This window comes from Myxine glutinosa, chromosome 14 (genome assembly GCF_964187855.1).
Source record: "Myxine glutinosa chromosome 14, kmMyxGlut1.1, whole genome shotgun sequence".
In the NCBI taxonomy this organism is placed as follows: domain Eukaryota; kingdom Metazoa; phylum Chordata; class Myxini; order Myxiniformes; family Myxinidae; genus Myxine; species Myxine glutinosa.
Window position 1 is genome coordinate 35384703 of NC_136274.1, and position 23321 is coordinate 35408023.

The 23321-nt window shown below is 46.0% G+C and overlaps 1 protein-coding gene across 2 annotated transcripts; it reads left to right on the forward strand.

The window, feature by feature from the left end:
- Positions 1-103: 103 nt before the first annotated feature.
- Positions 104-23057, forward strand: TEDC1 (tubulin epsilon and delta complex 1). 2 transcript variants are annotated; one of them, XM_068135536.2, is made up of 9 exons: positions 104-346; positions 3234-3376; positions 3586-3670; positions 5812-6017; positions 6173-6367; positions 19740-19838; positions 20247-20333; positions 20952-21221; positions 22344-23057. In XM_068135536.2, the coding sequence occupies exons 2-9, from the start codon at positions 3266-3268 to the stop codon at positions 22767-22769; spliced, it is 1479 nt and encodes a 492-aa protein (XP_067991637.2). In that variant the 5' UTR covers positions 104-346; positions 3234-3265; the 3' UTR covers positions 22770-23057. The 2 variants fall into 2 exon arrangements, with proteins under 2 accessions (XP_067991637.2, XP_067991638.1); XM_068135537.2 differs by lacking the exon at positions 20952-21221 and having other exon boundaries at positions 22344-22898.
- Positions 23058-23321: the final 264 nt, after the last annotated feature.

The following is a 23321-nucleotide window of genomic DNA, read 5'->3' on the forward strand; positions in this document are numbered from 1 at the left end:
TTAAGGTTAATAACTATTTTCTTTTAATTATTTTTCACCATCTGAAAAAAAAAAAATCGTATCTGCAAGAAAAATTAAGATACCTTTCTTCAGAAGGTTCATCGAGGCCTTCAACTACAGGGAAGGATCAAGGATATAAAACGACAACAACAAGAACAACAACACGAAGAAGAAATTGAGCGAACTTAGTCACGTTGCTTACGTAATTACGTTAGTCGTTAGATTATCAGGTGGATTAAGGAAGGATGCGGTATTAAGGTGTCTGCCGTACGTGAAGGCGTGAATTCGCTATGGAATGCCTCGTCTTACAGTTATACTTACAACAGTGAACCATCGGCATCATCAGGTGGGTGAAGGGGAGCTACATATTGTTTTTGAAAAATGATGTCGATTCGCTGAAAGCTGATTCGCCGTCGTTATCGTGGTTCGTGAGCAAATACGTGATTTGTGAGCGGAAGCTACGATTTCATGACAAATAAAGGGTCAAATAATTTATACGGTGTTCTGCCACTAATTATATTAACAAGGCAACGAGCAGGTGTCCCATTTTAGCGGAGTCGTACAGTAAGTGCCCTATAAGGCTATATGTACAGTGAGTGCTCTATATAGTATATGCTATGTACAGTGAGTGCCCTCCCTTTATGTACAGTGAGCTATTATTTAGATTGAGTGCCCTACATACAGTGAGTGCCCGACATACAGTGAGTGCCCGACATACAGTGAGTGCCCGACATACAGTGAGTGCCCTATATGTAGGCCTACAGTCTGTGGTACAGTGTGTTCCCTATATGTACAGTGAGTGCCCCATTTACAGCGAGTGCCCTATATGTACAGTGAGTGCCCTATATGTACATCGAGTGTCCTATATGTACTGTGTACAGTCTACCGTATATGTACAGTGAGTCCCTTTAATATGTACAACGAGTGTCCTATGTACAGTGAGTGCCCTACATGCTGTGAGTGCCCTTCAATATAGTGAGTGCCCTATAGGCTAAAAGTACAGTGAGTGCCCTATTTACAGCGAATGTCCTATATATATACAGTGAGTCCCCTATATGTACAGTGAGTCCCCTGTATGTACAGTGAGTCCCCTGTATGTACAGTGAGTCCCCTGTATGTACAGTGAGTCCCCTGTGTGTACAGTGAGTCCCCTGTGTGTACAGTGAGTCCCCTGTGTGTACAGTGAGTCCCCTGTGTGTACAGTGAGTCCCCTGTGTGTACAGTGAGTCCCCTGTGTGTACAGTGAGTCCCCTGTGTGTACAGTGAGTCCCCTGTATGTACAGTGAGTCCCCTGTATGTACAGTGAGTGCACTATATGTACAGTCAGTACTGCATATGTACAGTCAGTACTGCATATGTACAGTGAGTTCTCCATATGTACAGTGAGTGCCCTATATGCACAGTGAGTGCCCTATATGCACAGTGAGTGCCCTATATGCACAGTGAGTGCCCTATATGCACAGTGAGTGCCCTATATGCACAGTGAGTGCCCTATATGCACAGTGAGTGCCCTATATGCACAGTGAGTGCCCTATATGCACAGTGAGTGCCCTATATGCACAGCGAGTGCCCTATATGCACAGCGAGTGCCCTATATGTGCAGTGAATGTCCTATATGTACATCGAGTGCCCTATATGTACAGCAAGTGCACTATATGTACAGTCAGTACTGCATATGTACAGTGAGTTCTCCATATGTACAACGAGTGTCATGCACAGTGAGTGCCCTATATGCACAGTGAGTGCCCTATATGCACAGTGAGTGCCCTATATGCACAGTGAGTGCCCTATATGCACAGTGAGTGCCCTATATGTACAGCCAGTGCCCGAAGTACAGCGAGTGATCCACTACTACATGGAGATGACGTGCGGTGTTTTCAGTAGAGCATACAGTTGAGCGTTAAGTGGTTTTCCATGCGATTTGTTTGTGTCATGAGAAAGTCAGATTACGTTATCCCTCATTTCCTATACGATCTGAGAAGTTGAGAATTGTCAGCCCTTTCCCCACGCAGCGGGAGATGGGGTTTTGCATTCACTTATGTGCCTTTCTGTGTGTCTGTCTTGGCCGTACCTTTTTTTACTATTTGAGCTTTTGTCATAAATTTTTCAGCAACGTTTTATTATGAGAAAATGGAGAAGGCAAATTAATCATTTGATCAAAAAGTTAAAGGTCAGCATCACCTAAAATCATTAATTTTCTTCCAATTGACTGAAATTTCAATTTACCATTTGAGCTTTGTCATCAATTTTTCAACAAAGCTTTATTAGGAGAATATGGAGAAGAAAAATGAATAATTTGGTCAAATGTCAGCATCGCATAAAATCGTCAATTTGCATTTGATTGACCTGAAATTTAAAGAATTTGCATATTGGGTCACTGAATTGGTTCACCAATCAAAAGCTAGAAGCTATTTTTTGAATCAAAACGTCAAAGGTCAAGGTTGCATAAAATCATAAATTTTTATCAGATTGACTTGAAATTTGAGCATGGTTTGCATATTGGATCAATGAAGCCTATTGCTTTTGAGGTCAAAAGGTCAAGGTCGCATAAAATCATCCAAAAAATTTTTTTTTTTTTTTTGCTGTTTCGGTCATGTTTAGCATACGGAAGAAGTCTGAATACAAAGCGGACATGGACGACCTTTACATTTTCCAATGCTGTTTAGTTGTTTTTTTAAGTCGCTTGATTTCAGGAACTCCATGTGAAAATGCGATGAGACTTGAGGAGGCTTCAAATTAAGGCTTGAAACTAAAATGACGGAGTAACATATTCGGTGAGAGAGAATGTTTCTGAATTGTCAGTACGACCGACCTGCTTGTGTAGCCGTTTTGTATTGTGAACCAAAGATATAATGATAGATGAGCATGGTTTGCCTACATTGATGATGGTTTATGGGCTGGTGGTGTTGGTTGTACATGGTCATTGATTGTTAGTACTAAGTGATTGTCAGTACTGTATGATTGTAGTGAGATATGTTCTGCAGGCTGCTTTGTCGGAAGTGTTAATTAATACAAAGGTAATATCCATGATGGTTTTATTTGTGAATGGGGTGTTGACAATAAATACTTGTTACTTGAATCGATGTAATGATTCATCTTCCCCTTATTTGACAATCAAAATGTGAATGTGTTACTGTATGGATTCACAATATACAAGGTCTACATGTAAAGGTTGTCTCACTTAAAACAACATATACGAATTGGTTTGTTTAACTTAATTGATTGTCCATTAGGCTATTGTCAGAAAACTCTGGTCCAATCCCATATGGAGCTGCGTGCATCAGTCGCGGCGCTGTGCTCCTGCATTGAGACGATTGGAGCTGGACGGCTCAGTCCAGAGATCCTGAGACTGGCCAAACATGACCGCAATGAAACTGTAAGTGGGATTTGTCTTTGAGTCCTTGTACTAACAAAAATAATTGGCTGAAAAATGGTTAAAATGTACTTAATTGACTAAAAGACCGAACACTTACACAACTCCTCCTCCCACCAAAACCGCGAGTCATCCATTGTCCTGAGTGTTTTGTGCCCCCAGACCTGTAACTCTTCCCTCACTTTACTGTTAATGAAATATTTCCATTGCAGAGTCCCACTCTTTGGATTCTCCTGTACCATTTGTTGCTGTTGCAGTCGCAAGGGGAAGTCAGAGAAACAGAACAATGTTCATTGGGTGAGTTGCAGAGCTATCTTTCTCACGTACTGCACATTTGCATACTTAATACGAGGATCTAGTATCATAGATGAGATAAATGACAAACTACGAAATGTTATTTGGGGGGAGTGGAGGTGGAGAGTGTGGACATGTACAAGGAGGAAAGGAGAAAAAAACCCCCCACAAACGATTAACAATGGTCCATAGAGGAACAGAATGGGAAATAATCAGCGTGTAGAAGAGATCGTTGATGTGCATGGGTGAGCGCATAAGGTAGTGATGGGCAGTGTATTTGCAAGACTGAAGTGAGAAGGTTGAGACGGACACGGGGAGACGATTCCACAGTTGGGAGAACAATTTGTAGTATTTGCCAGGATATCGACTTACAGTGGCCTACTGTTTTCATGACATTCTGTGAACTCTAACATTGTCACATATGTGACGGTTTTTAGCAATGTGCCTAAAGATACATACCTGATCGTAATGTGCACCTGAGCGTGACTAGGTCATCTGAGGTGAAATGTCAAACTCCTTGCTTAAGTACACGGTACTTGTCCACGTCTTGCGATATGATATCATAATTTAAAATAGTTACGATCTTCATGGCGAGAGAAAAGGTTATCTGCGTGGAGTGACGTCGCCGGTCGCAGTTAACCAATCACGTGCGCATTAACCTTTCCCCAGCTTCAGTGAAAGTTAACATGGGACTGAATTGGCAAAAGTGACAAACATGACAACTCGACAATGGAAAAATAAAACTACCCATGATGCCATTTTATGTTGTGGTATTTGTTAGAAAATATAGTTGCTTAATGCATAGAATTTCAGCAATCACAAAAAACCTATCTTGCACTTTTACGGCCTTGTTGAATTTTGTCTCATGGTGTCCGCTCATTGGGAAAAAAAAATGTGTGTTACACCGCCGAGGTTGCGTGAGTGAAAGAAGCTCTTGGAATGAATTTGCTGCGTTCTTTGCTCCAAGGGCAGTACAATTTTAGATGAGGGTCCGTCTATATTACACAATATTTTGCAGTAAATCTTGACTATTCGTAACACTGGGCCATTTTAGTTTTGGTTTTATATTACAAAGCAAAAAGCGGGGTTTAGCAATTGCTTCACTTTGTCTGTCTATCTACAAATGTCAGTTTATGATCGAGAAACAACTTGATTTCAATTGAATGTTGTACACGAATTAGAACATGAATCGGAAAACAAACCTGTAGTTTTACCGTACTTTGGCTCTGAATTTGTCCCGATCGTGCAGACAGGAGTGAGATAATATTTTTACTTTGTCTGGCAATCAAACAAAATTGAAAATCATTCCAAATAGGTAACTTACTGTTTTTAAGGACATCGTAAAGGACACAAACAACAGGCACGAAGAACTAATATAACGTGTTAAATAAGGTGGTGCATAAGATGCTGCGTCAACTGCGGTAAACTTCTGAAAAAATATTTATACGACCTTTAAAATCTTTATTTTATTTCAATTGAATTATATACTTGAACACTGTAAAACACAAATCACCTTTTTAGCACTTTCAAAACCCTTCTGTTCAGCAGCACTTAGACAAAGTATTACAGCATTTAACATCATCTCGACCAATCAAATTTGCCACTCGCAGACCCCGCCCATGTCCTTGTTTCTCAAGACTGTGTGGGGAAAGGTGTTCCTTGAACTCTCTAGTTTGTTTATTTAGTTGTTCTCTGGCGTCACTGCAGGTTTACAACTAATACGTCGTCGCCAGTTGTCATCCACAAAGAGGGCGATACTCGATGCATGATCGACTAGTAATTGTATAGATTAAAAATGATTTATATTATTTAGGATCTCTGAATTTGTTTACGATGACATGATTACAGCAAAGTATTTGTTTTCTTCACTTGTTCTCATTGGCATACTTCTTTGCTTGACTGTAAATATCCTATTATTAGTGAGCTTAGAAATTGATGATTGGTTGTACCTGTGTACCTACCTTTATAATAGTTTCAATGTGGGCCCTATCGACTCCATAGTAACTACAGGTCAATGCCTCGTTTTCCTTTTATCAATGATTTACTTGTTTTTTCAACTCCTATTGAAGGAAGTTTGAAATGTGATGATTGTTTTGTTAAACCCCTGATCTCTACCCACACCCACCCTCCACCCCCTACCACAGAAACTAAGGTGGAAACCGTGAAGGCGGCACTGCTTGCTGATGGCTGCAGGTTGGGAGGACCCGCCGGCATACCTGCTCAGTCTTCTTGCAGTGCCCGACTCCTGCTCTTTGCGGTTGCTCGGTTGTTTCGAAGATGTGAGCGGTCAACACGTCTTTTGCGCCTTGGAGGGAGAGCAAATGTCCACCATAAGATAAACACAACCACAGTGAGGCTCGCCACGTGCATTTGAGTTTCACATAATCGACATTACGTCTTATGCAACCCCAAAGCAACGTAACTCTTCTTCTATAGTTGAACTCTCCCCATTAATAATATTGTAATAAAAATGTAGAGCTTTTTTTTTCATTCTGTTTTTCGCAGGAACAGTTTATTTGTAGAGAGCGTGAGGTGTGGTTGAAACCCCCGAGGATCCGATTTCCAGATGCAGACAAAGTAGGAGCGGATGGAGGCACATTATGGACCATACGTCGTTTACAGTGGCTGGAAAAAAGGCTGGATGTGCGAAGGCGTAGCATACTGGCAGCCAAGGAGGAAACTAGGCGACTTGAATACAAGGTAAGCACAGCATCTTGGGGAACATCCATGAAAACCTTTTTTTCAAAGAGATTGCAATGGGGCTGGGATAGATATTGTTTGGGCCTTTCAAACCGAGTGAGACAAAATAACACCTCTTTTGTCAGAGGAAGTAGTAGAGGACCTTATCCTCGGAAGCAATCTGGCAACATTTATATGCAGCGGACCACACTGCTTTTATTGCTGTGGCTGTCTGGTTAAGCAGGCTGCTGGTGCTGGTATGGCTTGGGGAGTGCAAAAAGCAACATCTGTTGAACATTTGTTCTGTACAACTGATGGGGTTTTTTTGCACTCTAAGCTACTCTATGAAACAGCTCATGGGAAAATGTGCACAAATCCTCACCTACGAACACTACAATGGGCTGGCAGGGTGGCCTAGAGGTACGCACATTCATCTCTGAGCTGTTTAGGTTGGGTTTGAATCTCATCCCAGCTATAAATTGTCATCCTGGTGTTTTGCAAGCAGGGCGAGGCATCATTGCTGTGTGTCGTCTTTGGGTGGACGTTAGTCCAGAGGGCACGTGTACCAGCACTTGTTGTTGTTTTGTGTTATTAAATATCCCACGTTGACTTTCACGATGAGGAGGCGAGTTTTCGCCAGGATCTTGAAGAAATTCCGAAATCCTACTTAAACTGCGAGTTATTCACTGATTTTCATGATCGCCCCTTTCACACCAGGTTACCCTGCTTGGTGTCCGAGAACATGGTTGCTGTCTGTGCAGCATCTCCTGTAGAATGAATATTCGCCAAGCAGAGCAATGGATAGAATCAACAAGACGTTGATACAAGCATGCCAATGGCTGTGGGAATAAAGGAGAAGCTGACGTTTAGCCCTGACGCATTAACCCTTCATCGATGCATACGAGGGTTAACACCTGAAATGTCAGCTTCTCGGTTATTTGATGGTTAGCCTACCTCAGTCAATGGTCTGTTGATTCAAAACATTGTTCTACCTGTTTGATGCATAACGACATTAACCTTCATGATCAAGACTAGTTTTTTATTTTAAAATTTCCAGGTAGTTTGAATGTTTCATGTAAACAGCCTTCTCCGTCTATGTAGGGCAGTCAATTCCAAGTATTACAAGAACAACCTCTCAAGTCAAAGAATGAAATAGTACAGGTGACCTGGCCAAAATGTAATCATCATATATACAGTGCCCTCCATAAATATTGGCTACAGTGAAGTGAAATATATTATTGTTATATACTCAATAAATTTGGATTTGAGATCAAAAGTTGAATATGAGGACAATAGTACAGAAGGTCAGCTTTTATTTCTTGGTATTTCTATGTATATATGTTTTACCATTATAGAACAACAGCACTTTTTATGTTCAGTCCCCCCATCTACTACATAAGAGAGCCGTTGGTCTGTTTGTGTGTCTGTCTGTGTGTCGCCATTTTGCTCAGAGATGGCTGAACAGATCTATGTCAAACTTTCAGAGGTTCATCAGTGAGTGCCTGGGAGTGTTTTAGGCAATATATCTATATATATAAAACACTGTGTGTGTGTGTGTGTGTGTGTGTGTGTGTGTGTGTGTGTGTGTGTGTGTGTGTGTGTGTGTGTGTGTGTGTGTGTGTGTGTGTGTGTGTGTGTGTGTGTGTGTGTGTGTGTGTAATGTTACCGATAGACTCCGAAACGGAGAGGCTCACGTGCTTGATATTTGGCATAGACATGGCCATTGAGCCTGGGACGAACATGGCCGAGACAATATTTGACGAGATCCATATTTTTTATTCATATTTACCTCAGCGCATTTCAGCGAAGTACCCACTAATCTCAGCCAGTGCGAGCAGCTCGCTGATTCGCTCAGAGCGATCACGTGATGTTCCATCCCGTCACACGTCACACGTTTGCACGTAATTCAGGGCAAAAAGCCATTGCGTTTTTTCACCTTTATGCGATCGTGTTTTGTGTCGATTATGTGCGATATGAATTAAATTTTAATTCATATTTCGTGTTTACGAATTCGAATACGAAGGATTTCCCCTTTCCCCTTTCGATTTCGAATACGAATCGAATACGAGCTTGAGTCGAGAGGGCGAATGTACGGGTTGGGAATGTGCGGGTCTCCCTTCCCCCGCCCGGCAACGCCGGTACTGGAGAGCGTGTGTCACAGGATCGGTGAGTCTCCAAAAGCCGCTTCGTGCTCTTGCGAAGATGCAGGACGATGTCGCGATTGTTGTGCTGCTCTTCGACCATGAGAACTGCAACGTCATTGTTGACTGGCCCTCCCCTTCCCTGCCCCTCCCTTCCCCCTCTGTCCTCCCCCTCCCCCTCATTCTCCCCCTTCCCCTTCCCCCTCCCCCACCCCACTCCCCCTCCCCCCTCCCCCTCCCCCCTCCCCCTCCTCCTCCCCCTTCCCCTCCTCCCCCCATCCCATTGCCGGGTACTCCTGCTAGTTTTAGATAAACACAAGTATTGGAACAGATGACTGACAGGTGTTTCTTGTTGTATTGATCATTCACGCATAAATGAGTTGTGAATGTCTAGTCTTGGTTTTCACCTTTGTTTTTGCCTTGGAGGTCTGCCTTTGGAGTCAGTTGGCCTAAACCAACATGAAGACCAAAGAACTGTCTATGAAAGAAGAGCAAGCAATTTGGAAGCTGAAAGAACAGAAAATTTCAAGTAGAACCATAGCACAAAAATTGGGCATTGCAAATACAAAAATTTCGAATATCTTGACAAAGAAATAAACCACCTTTGTACTTGGCAATAGAGAACAGCCAGGTCAACAAGGAAAACAACTGCAGTTGATAATATATATATTTATATCAGAGCTGTGAAGGAAAACCCTAAAACAACCATCAATAATATTGTTGCGGATATGGGATTTACATCCATCCATATCCGCTTGTAAATATTCCCCTATTTCCTCCATACTTCCCAACTATCCCCAATCCCCCATTCCCTAGTCCCATTTTCTGTAAACAACACTCTGTAGACCCGACCTCCCCCTATTTCCCCCATTAAATGTCGCATCCAGGTCCACCGCATCTCACGTAGACAACTATAGGACATCTTGCTAGTTATTCTTAGTCTATGTCAGTTAAGGACTCGTTTCCATTAATTCTGACTCTTCGTTGCACCAGAATGTGATTGTATGGCACCGTTAGGAAGTTTAGGACCTCCCAATACCTCCCCGCAGCTCTTCCTCACGGTTCAACAACAACAACAACAACAACGGCGGCGGCGCGGGGAGTGCGCGTCCTCACTCCGGCTTGGTTGGTAGGGGGTGTTGGGAGCAACACCAGGCCTTTCCAACGAGCCGCCATTGAACATGTGCTCGACGGGGTTACCACGTAGGGGCTCGCTGTCAGCTCCTCGTCAAGGGCGGAGCCCGGTAACCCCCGCACCCAATGGGAGCGGCGGACCGGTCCCATCTGGGGCGGAGCCAAGCAGCCGAGGGCGTGTCACTCCCCGTTGAGCATGCGCAGGAAGAGGGAGGTGACGTCAGATGCGCGCTGAGCTTGAAGCAAGAAGGACGCCACCTCCGAGCGCTGTGACACCTCCCTGCATCTTTTGGACCGTGCTTTATCCTGTCCCTGAGCCAAGGTGCACCTTGTGCTATCAACCGACCTGTCCTTCCCTGCCATCAATCCCTGTGTAAGTCAGTCTTGTTCCGTTTGTCTGTGGTCTGTCGGGGATAAGATAAGACTGTAACTAAGTGCCCATCTTTTCTGTGTCTTTACCTCATTACCTTGTAATCTACCCCTTTTTTCCACCACCAATTATATCCTCCTCCGGAGGTCTTGAGAACTGTACCCCTTGCGTCGTTTCATCTATCCCAGTCGTTGTGTCTTTTCCATCATTGATTTAGCGTAGCGCGATTTGGTCAACGTTCGAGTAGAATCGGGTAAACTGTGCGAACACGGCGGCCATTCCGCTCGGTCAAGCAACATCTGAAGCCGTGTCCATAACAATTGGTGTCGGGAAGTGAGATTGGACCTGAAGCGCGCTTAACGCGCTCAAAATTACAAGTAGTGTGAAATTTGTTTTGTTTTAAAATAAAAACCCGAATTTTGAAAGTCGCGCTATGGCAGATCAAGACGGCTGGGTTCCGGTAGAGGAGAGTGAGGCAGGGTCGATCCAGGACCAAATTGAGGGACATGAGGAGAGCGAAGCAGTGAGGGCGGCAGGTTCGCAAAATGGCGTCCTCGCGCACGAGGTTACGGGCGCGCAAAATGGCGCCTCACAGATGGCTACGGCGACCGCGCCCGCGACCGTAGCAGCGCCGCTGGTAGATTTGAACCTTTTTTTAATACAAATGAAGGCCCTTATGGCCCAGAATAGCGAATAATTGGAACAAAGAATGGGCAAGCAATTAAGGGAGGACATGGGGGCCAATAGCCAACGGTTAGAACAAAGGATGGGGTCCAATAGCGAGAAATTGAGGGAGGACATGGGGGCCAATAGCCAACGGTTAGAACAAAGGATGGGGTCCAATAGCGAGAAATTGAGGGAGGACATGGGGGCCAATAGCCAACGGTTAGAACAAAGGATGGGGGCCCAGATCGGAGGGTTAGGGAGTAGAATAGAGGGATTAGACAATAGATTAGGGGAAATACAGGAGGGGTTAACGGGGGTGGAAAATAGAATGGCTGCCCAGGAGAATCAGATAGAGGGAGTGAAAAATGGGTTAGAGGGGTTAGAAAACAGTATGGAAGGCAAATTGAGGGACATGAGGGACCAAGCAGAAAGGGAAGTTTAAAAAATGGGGCAGCAGATAGAGGGGGTCAGAATGGGGGTAGAAACTAAATTGGATGCTCACAGGGAGGAAATGGAGCAGATGAGGGTGGCATCTGGGCAGGAGATGCAAGTGATGGGAGAAGAGATCAGAAGAGGTGTGAGTGAGGAGGTCGGAGGAGTGCGCGAGGAGGTGAGGCACTGTAAGGAGCGCATGGAGAAGGAGGTGAGAAAGGGGACTGTAAAATTGCAAGGTGGTATAGAGGAGTTGACGCTGGGAGTAGAACAACTGACAGTGGGACAAAAGGAGTTGGGGGACCAGGTAAAGAAGAACACAGCGGTAATAGAGGGTTTAAAATCGACACAGAAGGAGATGAAAAAGGACGTAGGGGTAATTAAAAAAGAGTGTCAGACGGTACATGAGGACCTGACGAGGAAAATGAACAAGGTGGTAGAGGTGATGGAGGTTAAAGAGCGGGAGGTGCGGGAGCACATAGAAAAAAATAAGGTGGAGTTAGAGGAAGAACTTAAGGGGGCGCACGAGGAGATGAAGGAGGTGAAGCAGAAATTAGAAGAAGTGGAAGAGGGGGTGAGCGAAATTAAGAAGCGACGGAGAGAGGATAAGAAAGAGATAAAGGAGGAAGTAAAAGAATTGGTCCAAAGTCTGTGTTCGGATCGTGATGATGTGCTCATTAACCGGATGAGGGATTCGCAGGTGATGGAGAAGCGAAGAGAAAGAGGACCCGGTGTAAGTGGTGACCAATATGGTCGTGCGTATGATGCGCCAGGTGATTTAATGAGCTTGGGGGTCGAGATGGACCCGGGTGTTCGTGAGAGGCCGTTGGTGAAGTGTGCGACAGGTCTGGTGTGCGAAAAAGGAGGTGTGCGAGAAAGTCCGACTCTGGGGTGTGTGAGGAAAAAGGCGTGCCAAGGAGTGAGGGTGCTGTCGAGAGTGAGTCGGTCGTAGCGCGTGTGCGAGGGAGCACATGGAAGCGCGTAGTGAGGAGTGTTACGGAGGGTGTAAAGGGAGAATGCACGCCTGTGGTGAGTGTTACAGAGGATGTAACGGGAGAGGGTGCGCGAGAAAGATGTGTGACGGACAGGTGCATGGGGAAAGAGTGCGCTGTCAAAAGTAAGGAAGAATGCACGCCTGTGGTGAGTGTTACAGAGGGTGTGACGGGAGAGTGTGCGCGAGAAAGGTGTGTAACGGACAGGTGCATGAGGAAAGAGTGCGCTGTCGAGAGTAAGGGTGAGTGCGCTGTCAAGAGTGGAGGTGAGAGTAGTAAGAGTGACACGGAGCGTGAGTTGGTTGTGACAGGTGAGAAAGGAAGCACACCTGGAATGGTAGAGCGTGTGTGGGAATGCACGCTGGAATTGGTAGTGAGGCACGTGGTTGGGTGTGCGAGTGAAAGCACACCTGTGATTGTCACAGAGGAGGTGACCGAGGAAGGGGCGCGAAGAGGTGTGTTGGTGAAGTGTGCGAACAACGAATGTGTGCCAAAGTGTTCGGTGGTCAGGTGTGTGACCAAGTCTGTGAGCGGAATGAGTGTACCGAGGTGTGTAAGGAAAGGTACGAGGAGCATGGGAACAGCTGGAGGTATGAGCAAGAAAGGGGTAGCGTATGCGTGTAAGCATGCAGGTGAGGCATCAACGGTAACCGGGTTAGCGGTTAGAGCGACTTATAGCCGAATCGGGCCCTCGGTGCGTGCCGGGCTTCGCGTGCCGCGAGAACCAGCGGGGATCCGAGCCACGGCGGGTTCGAAAGGACCGCCGTACGCGATCCACGCTGTGCCTCGCTTAGAACGGCCGCGTCCGTGCTCCACTAGGCGGAGCTGGCAGCCCGATAGGAAGGGTCGTCATGGCGACCACTTTTTGTTGAGGCATTCCGGCAGGTCGAGATCGGGCCATGGGATGGCTCCGTGCCGAGATGGTGCGTGGGACCTCGGCCCGGGTAAACCTCCTTCCCTGCACCGAATGCGGGACGTATCCAGCCGCTGGCACCAAACAACCCACATTCATGGCTTGGCTGTACGAAGCCGAGCTTTAGAAGTTAATTGGCGCACCGAGAGGCATTAGTAAGTGGACTGTAATGACGAGGATAGTGTTTTGGCCCCGAAATTGGAAAAACAAAATTTGATGATTGGCAAAGGATTGGCGGTAATGATTGGCAGATGATGGGTAGCGATTGGCAAATTTTTGATTTGTTGAAATTTGATGTGCAAAATTGGTAGTAGGAGATGCCCGATGTGGTGGGATGGCAACTCTGTCATCCCTCACAAACTGGGGACAAATGCGCGATAGCTTATGGGGTGTATGGCAGTGAAAACTAGCCCGGGTGGGTTAGGTTATATTATGAGTAGGGATCTAGCGAAGATGACATGAGGTGACGTTAAGATTAGTTAGTGACTGATACCTGTAGTGGGGACGCAGGTAGTTTAGTGTGGATGATAATGACGAGGGAGCGCAATAGTTTAAAGGGACGACTGGGAAGCGCAAGTTTCAGAGGGGAGTAGTTAGCTGAGATGATGCCGTGTGTTTGAGGATTGAGCAGGTGTGATTGAACAGGTGTGATTGCGCAGGTGTGCAACTGAACAGGTGTGTGGAGCAGTGTATGAGTAGTGAGTGTTGTGGATCAGCACGAATGTGCTTGGGGGAGAGAAGGGTGCAGGCGGCACCAAGTATGAGAGCACAGGTGTGCAAGTACAGGTGTGTGGAATACATGGAGTATTGGAATGAGTGGTGTGGAGAGAGTGGAGTAAGTGGTACGGAGTGGTGTGCATGGTGCGAAGGTGTGGATGGGGGAAGAGTGGACCCCTTTCACGAGTACCCGGGGCGGGTAGTGTAAGTGTTAGGTTGAGGGTATAGGTAAATTGTGGTTGGATATTGGCATTTGTGGTGCGGTTGCAGAATGGTATTGTGGATGGGTGCATTAGTGTTGTGGAAATGGCTGGGCGTGTAGCCTGTTAGTGTGTGTAGTTGGTTTGGGCACTCCACCACTGTGAGGATGTCGGCCAGGTGAGGCCGCAGGTGGGCTCTGGGAGCCGTTAGTGTCAGTGGGTGCCTGAGGATCCCGGGTGTGGATCGGGCAGCCCGTGCCAGAGAGGGCACTGAGTGGGTGAGAGTGCGAGAGGGCCTTCCCCAGTTAGTTAGGTTAGGGTGAGGAGCAGGTAAGCTCGGGTGGCAACTACAGTGGTGGAGGTGTGCAAGTGGGTAGACCTGCTGGGAGAGCTACACGTCACAGCCCAGAAATTGTGCGAGGGCACCGGGAGATGAATCGGGGGAGTGAGACCCCAAATTGAGAAGCACCACAGTTTGGTCAATGGGAATTGGTTTTTAGAACCCATAGTGTAAGTTGGCCAATGGATTGGCAGGGAAAGACCCCGGGTAATGTAAAGTTGTTAAAGTCATTTAGGAAATAGTTAGGATTGATGAACCTGTCGCACCATACGCAGCCACTTACCTGTGGTGATGATGACTCCACACCTGTGTTCCTTTGTTCTGTGTTGCAGGAAAGGAGAATTGCTGTGTGGATTTGTGAGACGCATCACGACGTGGATGAGACATTGGGGTGATTCCATCTCTCCCTCCTTAGGAGGGACTGATGATGAATTGGTGATGGCAAATTTTGATGTTGAATCGGTGATGGCAAATTTTGATGAGAGTTGGAGATGGCAAATTTGATTGGTTTATAGGAGGGAGAGAAGACGAATTTGGTTTATGGGAGGAACGGGGAAGACAGTAGGGACGTTGTTGATGTGTAAAGTAGATGTTTATGAGTAGTGTTGTGTTTTGTGGATACAGTAAGGGGTAAGGGAGTGGCAATGTAGGTTACCTGGTGGGGGGGGGGGGGCGTACGGTAGGAACGTACCTGTCTCACCTGGTTCCCATGTGCCCCCAGTGTGCATTACCTTGTATTGCGTGCACTTTTGCGCCCTTACCACCTTGCTCACTTGTCTTATTTTGTCTCCCACCTCCGAGGATCTGGCTTTGGGGCAGAGAGAGAGGAGAGAGAGGTGCTGGCTCTGCAGTTGTGGGCCTGTACTTTCGCTGCTTGCTGCCTGGATCGATACACCATATGGACCGCAATTTTGGTGGCCGCCCACAATGGACCGCAGTTCTTTTGCGGGCAAGCACCACCCGTTGATGGACCTCTGGGTCAACGTGGCACCTATGCCATACAGGTGAACCACTTATAGTTGGCCCCCTGACGGCCACAATTTAGAAATGGACGCGGTTGGCGCCTTTCTTTATTTCTAAAGAAGCCAGAAGGCCAAGTGCACTACATGAAGGCAAGACCAGCGGCAGAACATCGGCCGGCTGCGACACCACTGGTGACCATGGACACTTGATTGTGCATTTTTATGAACACTTTATTGGTGCACCGGATGGTGCTGACTGTGTGTATGGGGTGGTGCTTTTGGTGCTTGGACGGGGTGCTCTGCACATTATTAAAGGCCGTAGGGCCACAGGGCACTCGTGGGTTGGTGTATCGATGCTGGCATGCGTGCTCTCTCTATGCATAACATCTGCATGTGTTCCTCAAAGAACAGGTCCTGGATCGTAGTGTAAATATCAGGGTAGTCTTGTATAAATGATGCTCCCTACCGGCTGTATGTTTAGTTTGAGGATTCTTTCCGCGATTCGGTTATCCTGTGGGTGTGTTTCTGTGAGGAGAAGGGTGCAACGTCACAGGGGGACATATTTACTCATTTGTGAACATCTGTAAAACTGTCGCACTCAGGGTTGAGTTAATAGTAGAGGGAACTACATCTGAGTGCCACACTAACGTAGGTAAAAATTTATCGGGTCGGGACGCCCCGAGGTAGAGAAGGGTGCAATGTTGCGGATATGGGATTTACATCCATCCATATCCGCTTGTAAATATTCCCCTATTTCCTCCATACTTCCCAACTATCCCCAATCCCCCATTCCCTAGTCCCATTTTCTGTAACCAACACTCTGTAGACCCGACCTCCCCCTATTTCCCCCATTAAATGTCGCATCCAGGTCCACCGCATCTCACGTAGACAACTATAGGACATCTTGCTAGTTATTCTTAGTCTATGTCAGTTAAGGACTCGTTTCCATTAATTCTGACTCTTCGTTGCACCAGAATGTGATTGTATGGCACCGTTAGGAAGTTTAGGACCTCCCAATACCTCCCCGCAGCTCTTCCTCACGGTTCAACAACAACAACAACAACAACGGCGGCGGCGCGGGGAGTGCGCGTCCTCACTCCGGCTTGGTTGGTAGGGGGTGTTGGGAGCAACACCAGGCCTTTCCAACGAGCCGCCATTGAACATGTGCTCGACGGGGTTACCACGTAGGGGCTCGCTGTCAGCTCCTCGTCAAGGGCGGAGCCCGGTAACCCCCGCACCCAATGGGAGCGGCGGACCGGTCCCATCTGGGGCGGAGCCAAGCAGCCGAGGGCGTGTCACTCCCCGTTGAGCATGCGCAGGAAGAGGGAGGTGACGTCAGATGCGCGCTGAGCTTGAAGCAAGAAGGACGCCACCTCCGAGCGCTGTGACACCTCCCTGCATCTTTTGGACCGTGCGTTATCCTGTCCCTGAGCCAAGGTGCACCTTGTGCTATCAACCGACCTGTCCTTCCCTGCCATCAATCCCTGTGTAAGTCAATCTTGTTCCGTTTGTCTGTGGTCTGTCGGGGATAAGATAAGACTGTAACTAAGTGCCCATCTTTTCTGTGTCTTTACCTCATTACCTTGTAATCTACCCCTTTTTTCCACCACCAATTATATCCTCCTCCGGAGGTCTTGAGAACTGTACCCCTTGCGTCGTTTCATCTATCCCAGTCGTTGTGTCTTTTCCATCATTGATTTAGCGTAGCGCGATTTGGTCAACGTTCGAGTAGAATCGGGTAAACTGTGCGAACACGGCGGCCATTCCGCTCGGTCAAGCAACATCTGAAGCCGTGTCCGTAACAATATCACCAACAACCTCCAGATTGAAGGGGTGAAAGTATCACAACCTCCTGTTTGCAGAAGACTTTGACAGCAGAATTACAAAGGCTACACCACAGATACAAACCTCGCATCAGCACCAAAAACAGAAATATCAGATTAGAATTTGCGAAGAAGTACAGAGGTGAGCGAGTAGAGTTCTGGAACAATGTTTTATGGACAGATGAGACGAAGATAACGTCTTACCGAATCTATGGAAAGGTGAAAGTGTGGAGAAAGAAAGGAAATGCATATGGTCCAAAGCATACTACCTCATATATGAAGCATGGTGGAGATAGTGTCTTCGCCTAGGCCTGCAAGGCTGCCTCTGGAACTTGCTCACACATCTTTATTGATAATGTAACTAATGATGGCAGCAGCTGAATGAATTTGGAAGTGCACAGAAACATTTTGTCTGCTTATGTACAAGAAAATGCCTCCCAAAAAAATAAAATATGGCGCTTCACCATGCATTTAAACAGAGACCCAAGACACACTTCCAACACAACCAAGGAGTTCAGGGAGAGGGGGTGGGGGGGGGGGGGGAGGTGGAAAGTTTTCAACTGGCCAAGTCGATCTCTTGATTTAAATCCAATGGAGCATGCATATCACATGCTGAAGAGGAGACTGAAGACAGAAACCCCCAAAACAAACAACAACTGAAAATGGCTGCAGTAAAAAAATTGCAAAGCATCTCAAAGCAAGATACCAAGAGTTTGGTGAAGTCAATGGGTCACACGCTCGATGCAGTTATTGCATGCAAGGGATATGCAACAAAATACTAACTATTATACTACTTTAATTTACTTTTAACTTGATTTGTTCCAAATTTTGCTTATCTAAAATGGGGGGACTGAACGTAAAAAGTAGCTATTATTCTACAATGGTAAAACATGTATGCATGGGAATACCAATAAATAAAAGATGGCCTTCTGTACTCTTGCCTCATATTCGTCTTTTGATCTCAATTACAAATTTCTTGAGTATACATGATATCAATAATAACAAAATTGACTTCACTGTTCCAATACTTATGGAAGGCACTGTATATGCATGCGGATATTCGGGGCACCTTGCCATACATCTCATAGCTTATTGGTGAATGATCACTGGTCCCAAATCTCAGTCCTAAACTCATTTCCTGGATTGAGCTGGAATCTGAGTATGGGCTGGAACTTGACGTTTGTAGACTATAAATATTGTTGTGGATATGAGAATGTTTTTTTATTTTATTGTTGTGGTAAAATGTTGTTGTAAAAGGTTGTTGTAAAATATCACCCCTCCTCCCTCCGTTTGTGGTTGTATAAAGGTCAAAGGGCGTTCCCGTAGTTAGTCCATAAAACATACATGCAGGACACGATATATCTTTTTTGACAGTTATATCCTTATTATGTGTATTAGTGTAAGGCTGTGTCTTCCATTAATTGAAATACTCCATTGCACCAGTGAAAGAGATAGATTCCCTTCATTCCCACTCCCAACACTTCCATTCCCCCCTTTCCGTCAATTGCAATTAGCATTGCCAACTGCATGTTGGGCGGTTTTCCCTTCATCCGCCATTGACCACGAGGCAGGGTTGGGGGAAGAAAGGCTTGTCTCCACCTCGTCATAGCGGGGAGGAGGGGCGTGCCCGCCCGTCGTCATCCAGGGCGGAGCCCGAGGGTCGCGCGACCAACCAGGGCCGAGGTGAGCACCCCGATGGGCGTGTCCAAAACGCCGGCGGCGTAATCGCTGGAGGCGCTATAAAAGGCGCAAACGGAAGTGAGTAGTGAGTTGGTCTGAGTCGGTTGCCAGAGGAGGGTCAGTGGTTGCGTTGGTTGCGGTGGTAAGAAGTCGGTGGTGAGAAGTGGTGGCGTCGAGGGGTCAGTGGTTGCGTTGGTTGCGTTGAGTTGTCAATGGTGAGGAGACACCAGGGCCAAGAGAGAGAAGGTGCCAAGGACCATTACCAGCAGTTGCGCCAGAGACGGCAGACGCGCCCTGAGCTGAGCCAGAGAGGCAGCGTTGACTCCACCAGGCAGCTTCAACCCGTTACCCCGCGGGGACCAAATAGCGGTGGCATCGGTGGCTGTCGAGGTCCAGCCGACGTCCCGTGCGGGATCAAGCCCGAACCATCTGCCCCAGCTGAACCTTCCCATTCCTCCTTCCAACATTCATTCCATTCCATCCTTCTTGTATACGTGAGTTTGTTTTGTTTGTTCTGTCCCTGGGTATTTAATTAAGTCTGTAGGTAAGCTAAAATTTGCACTGTGTCACCTGCGTCTTATGTGTTGTAAATAAAACTTGATTGCTCCTTTTTGCTTGTGTGTGTAAATAATAAACCCCATTACTCGTCTGTACGTCTTCTCGTTTTATTCCTTTTCCTCTTGCATTGCGTCGTTTTTGTCTTTTCCCTCATTGAGCAGCTGTGGTGCGATACGGCCAAAGTTCTGGGTGAATCGGGTGAGTCAGGGATCCTGTAACGGTCGCGGCAATACCAAACCGCTCGGTAACTAACATCTTAATCCACGATCAGTAACAATATAAATGTTGTTGTCTTTTGATGTCCCACTTGCTTCACGACCAGTTTAAAAATAAATGTAGCAATTTCCATGATTAATTATTCTGTACTTGTTAATTGGTTTGGTACCAATCCTTTTAAATATTGCGGTGACAATGATTCCTGATTCTTCCCTCGTCACAAGGTTATGTTCTGCATGTGACATGCAGGTACACCTGCATACACAAGGAGTTTCGCTTGACTCCCATGAAGTGCACCTAGCCCTGCATGACCTGTGGCTGCTCCGAGATCCACAGTGCTTGGACCAGGTAAGGCGCATGCAGTTTCTATCATCTTCAATCACCAATCGGCAACTTGTTTTACTAGACTTTGTCTACCTCATTAGCATTATATTATTGTTGATAGACGATTGATTGTTAAATCCTTCATGCCCTGGATCCTTCTTGTTATCCAACAAAACGTTGTTGACAGAATGAATGAATGAATGAACCATTGGAGGCGGGATAAGGCAATGGAAGTAGGAGTAGGACCTATTCTCCTTACTCTACTCAACGCAGAACTAACATAGGAAAAGGACTAAGCTCACAAATACTAAGAGATAACTACACTATCGCGAGGCTACATGTTGCTTGTGTGAATAACTATGAGGGGGATGAATGAAGCCATTATAATGAATTTGAAGGTGTAAACGTGTTTTTCATTAATTTTGTCATTAGTGGCTCACTGATTTGGAGGAGCAGAACAGAAGGCTGAAGGCTTATGTTGCATGGCAGGAGGTCGAGCCTGTGTTCTGGCAATGGATGGTGAGACTCAATGAATTGCACAACAGACCACACGCTCCTTAATGTACCATGTGACACTTTAATCATTTTCCCCACTGTAGCCATCATTAAAGGGCCACAGACACAGAAAAATCATGTTTGGTTTAATTAATAAATATAGCTTCACTTAACACTTGATCGTTGTTCTTTTTGAATAAATATCTTGGAAAGAAGATATTAATGCTTTTGGTGTCCTTTTACGCTTGATTGGCCCTACCCCCAAAAAACGGCAATTCGATTACCAACATGACCCGCTGCATCATCTCAAGGGTTTTTTTTGCTGCAGGTAGTTTTTATTTAATGATTTTGACTGTCACAGGATTCTTGATCAGAAAAACCTTCGTCAAATTCACTTTCTGACGGGTCTGAAGCGAATTGTGTGGCCATTACCCGTTGCGTGCCGAGCCAACCTTGCCTTTGATTACATCACACTGATGACGTCATGACCATCGTGATTTTTAGGGGTGGTACCCGTCAGGTTTCTTTTTTTTAACTGCAACACCTCAGAAATTCAAGTGTGCAGCACAAAGAGCTCCAGCAATGGGCCTTCAAACAATAATTTGCCATCCTCACTTCTTCTCTTTCACCAACAAATTCTAGGGCAGCATTTTGAACTTGGAACTATCATGTAAAATCAGCAATAAAAGAGCTGAACATCATGATGAAATGGTTGGAATATCTGAGCATGGAGGAAGTGCACATGGCCATATCAGAAGAGGTCATCTCATTGGAGAGAACATATCCGACAACTCCAATGTGCGTTCAAAGAGTGTGATGGCAGATATCTCTGACGTCCGTCAGGAGCTCTGCCATCTAAAAACCCGGTTTGAAAGACTTGTGGACACAAGGCGGACGATCTTCAAGGGAAAGGTATGCGACTCTGAAAGACGAGCATATTTGCATTGAATAAATGGTCGAAAACAGGAGGGTTGTTCGGTGTAGTATGCTTATCTGTGAGTAATCTGGTTCTATGACCATTTTTGAGTGGTACCACCAGTTATTATGTAAGGCTGATGGATGGCCTCGAGGTACACACACTCACCTCTGACCTGTCTAGCCTGGGTTTGAACCCCAACTCAGCTATGATTTGGCATCCCGTTGTTTCACATGGGTTTGTGATTGACCAACATGTGTGCCATCCCCGGATAGACATCAAACTGGGTGTTCCATCTGCTGGCATTAATTGATGGATGTTAAATATCCCATGGTATCCTACTTTTTTTTTTGTATACTGAATCGAGGCTCGTGAAAGAGCTAACATTTATTTCACAAACAAATCAACCAGACAAACAAAATATACAAAAAGAGGGAGCGGAAGACAAGATGGGGAGAGAAGGGGAAGCACACAACCACAACATTTGAGAGCAGGGAGAAGTGTGGGAGGGAGAGGGCTTGGGGGGAGGAGGCGTGGGAAGGGGGGGTGGGGGGGGGGGGAGAGGTATAAAACACAAGGGGACCGAAATTAGCGGGGGTAGAAAAGATCAAGGTTTTGGATGGGGGAGGATAAGAGATGGTGGTGAACAGCTGTTTTAAAGACCTGGAGGGTGGAGTGGGATTGAAGAGAGTGAGGGAGTGTTCCAGAGGCGGGAGAAAAGAGGAATGGAGTGAAGGTGAGCAGAAAGTCTTGATTTTGGCAGTTTAACCATGAGGGTTGCAGGCAGATCTTGTGCGACCTGTAGGAATATTTGGGGGACAGAGCCCAGAGAGAGCTGGGGGGGCAAGGCCAGAGAGGAGTCGGTAGAAGACAAATTCCTTTGTGAAGTCGGCGAGCTATCGCCGGAACCTGAACAATTAAAAAATTCCTCTTCTAATCTACAGAGGGCATTGCATCAGGAGCAGAGCCGTGCCCTGAGCCATTAATGCTACTTGCAGCCTTGCAAAAAAAAAAAAAAAATTTTTTTTGCCTTTAACGAGTTATACTTGTATATAAGTGTTGGACTTTTTCATTTAAAAAAAAGGAATATTTGTCCTGTCTTTAAACTTCCTCACTAGATGCACGAGTTGCGGCGAGCTGAGAAAGTACAAAGTGACGTCACAATGGAACTACACAGCCTCGACAGTGAATCGGAAAGAACAGTAAGACAAATCCGGGCATCGAGGAGATACGGCAAAGGGCCAATCCATTTGCGTTTGGACATGTCAGGAGGGAGAGCGACGAAGCTCGCCGGACGGGGAGAAGCAGGTGGTGTCATGGAAACCCATACACATGAGAAGCCCATTACCAGTGTGCTAAAGGCTTCCGAAACGATTGCTATACTATCAGGGCAGGTACGGAGACTGCAGCGGCTGTTGCAGCATCACCAGGACAAATGGAGACGACAATTGGAAGGCAAGATCGCAGAATCCAGACACATCGTTTGCATTCCACCCCATAAAAGATCGAGCGTTCCTCAGATCCCCACAGAGACCAGTGAATGAATGAATATGAATGAATGAATTCATTCAAAGGCTAACCCCCGCTCTAGCGGGGAAAATGGCCTTAAAACGATCATTCAGAGACCAGTGATTAACGGTTAATCAGCTACTTGTTTTCCTTTTGCTTAGTGTGCACATATAATTGGATCTCTAAGCACTGTCGAAAGAGCTTCTTGATTATTAAGGCTTTTAATTGGCACATCTATTAGTCCAGTTTTTTTTTTTTAAATAAATAAAAACACTAAATATTTCTTGTATTTTTTGTTAGTAATAAAAAGATGTTGGTCAAGGTCTTGGCTGCCGAAGAGCCACAACTCGGCTTGGTATTTTACCTTTTGCCCCAGATAGGTGTTGTATTTCGGGTCATGAGGTCAAAGGTCCCATCAGGTAAAAATTCTGTTGCCGAGCTAACTTGTGACCTAGTGATGGAATTTTGAGCAAACTTGGTATAAGCGTATGTCATGATGCAAAGATGAACTCATTAGATTCTGTTGCAGAAAAAGAAAGGATTTTGATGTTACCCGTGATAGATTCCATTACTTGAGGTTCCGTCAA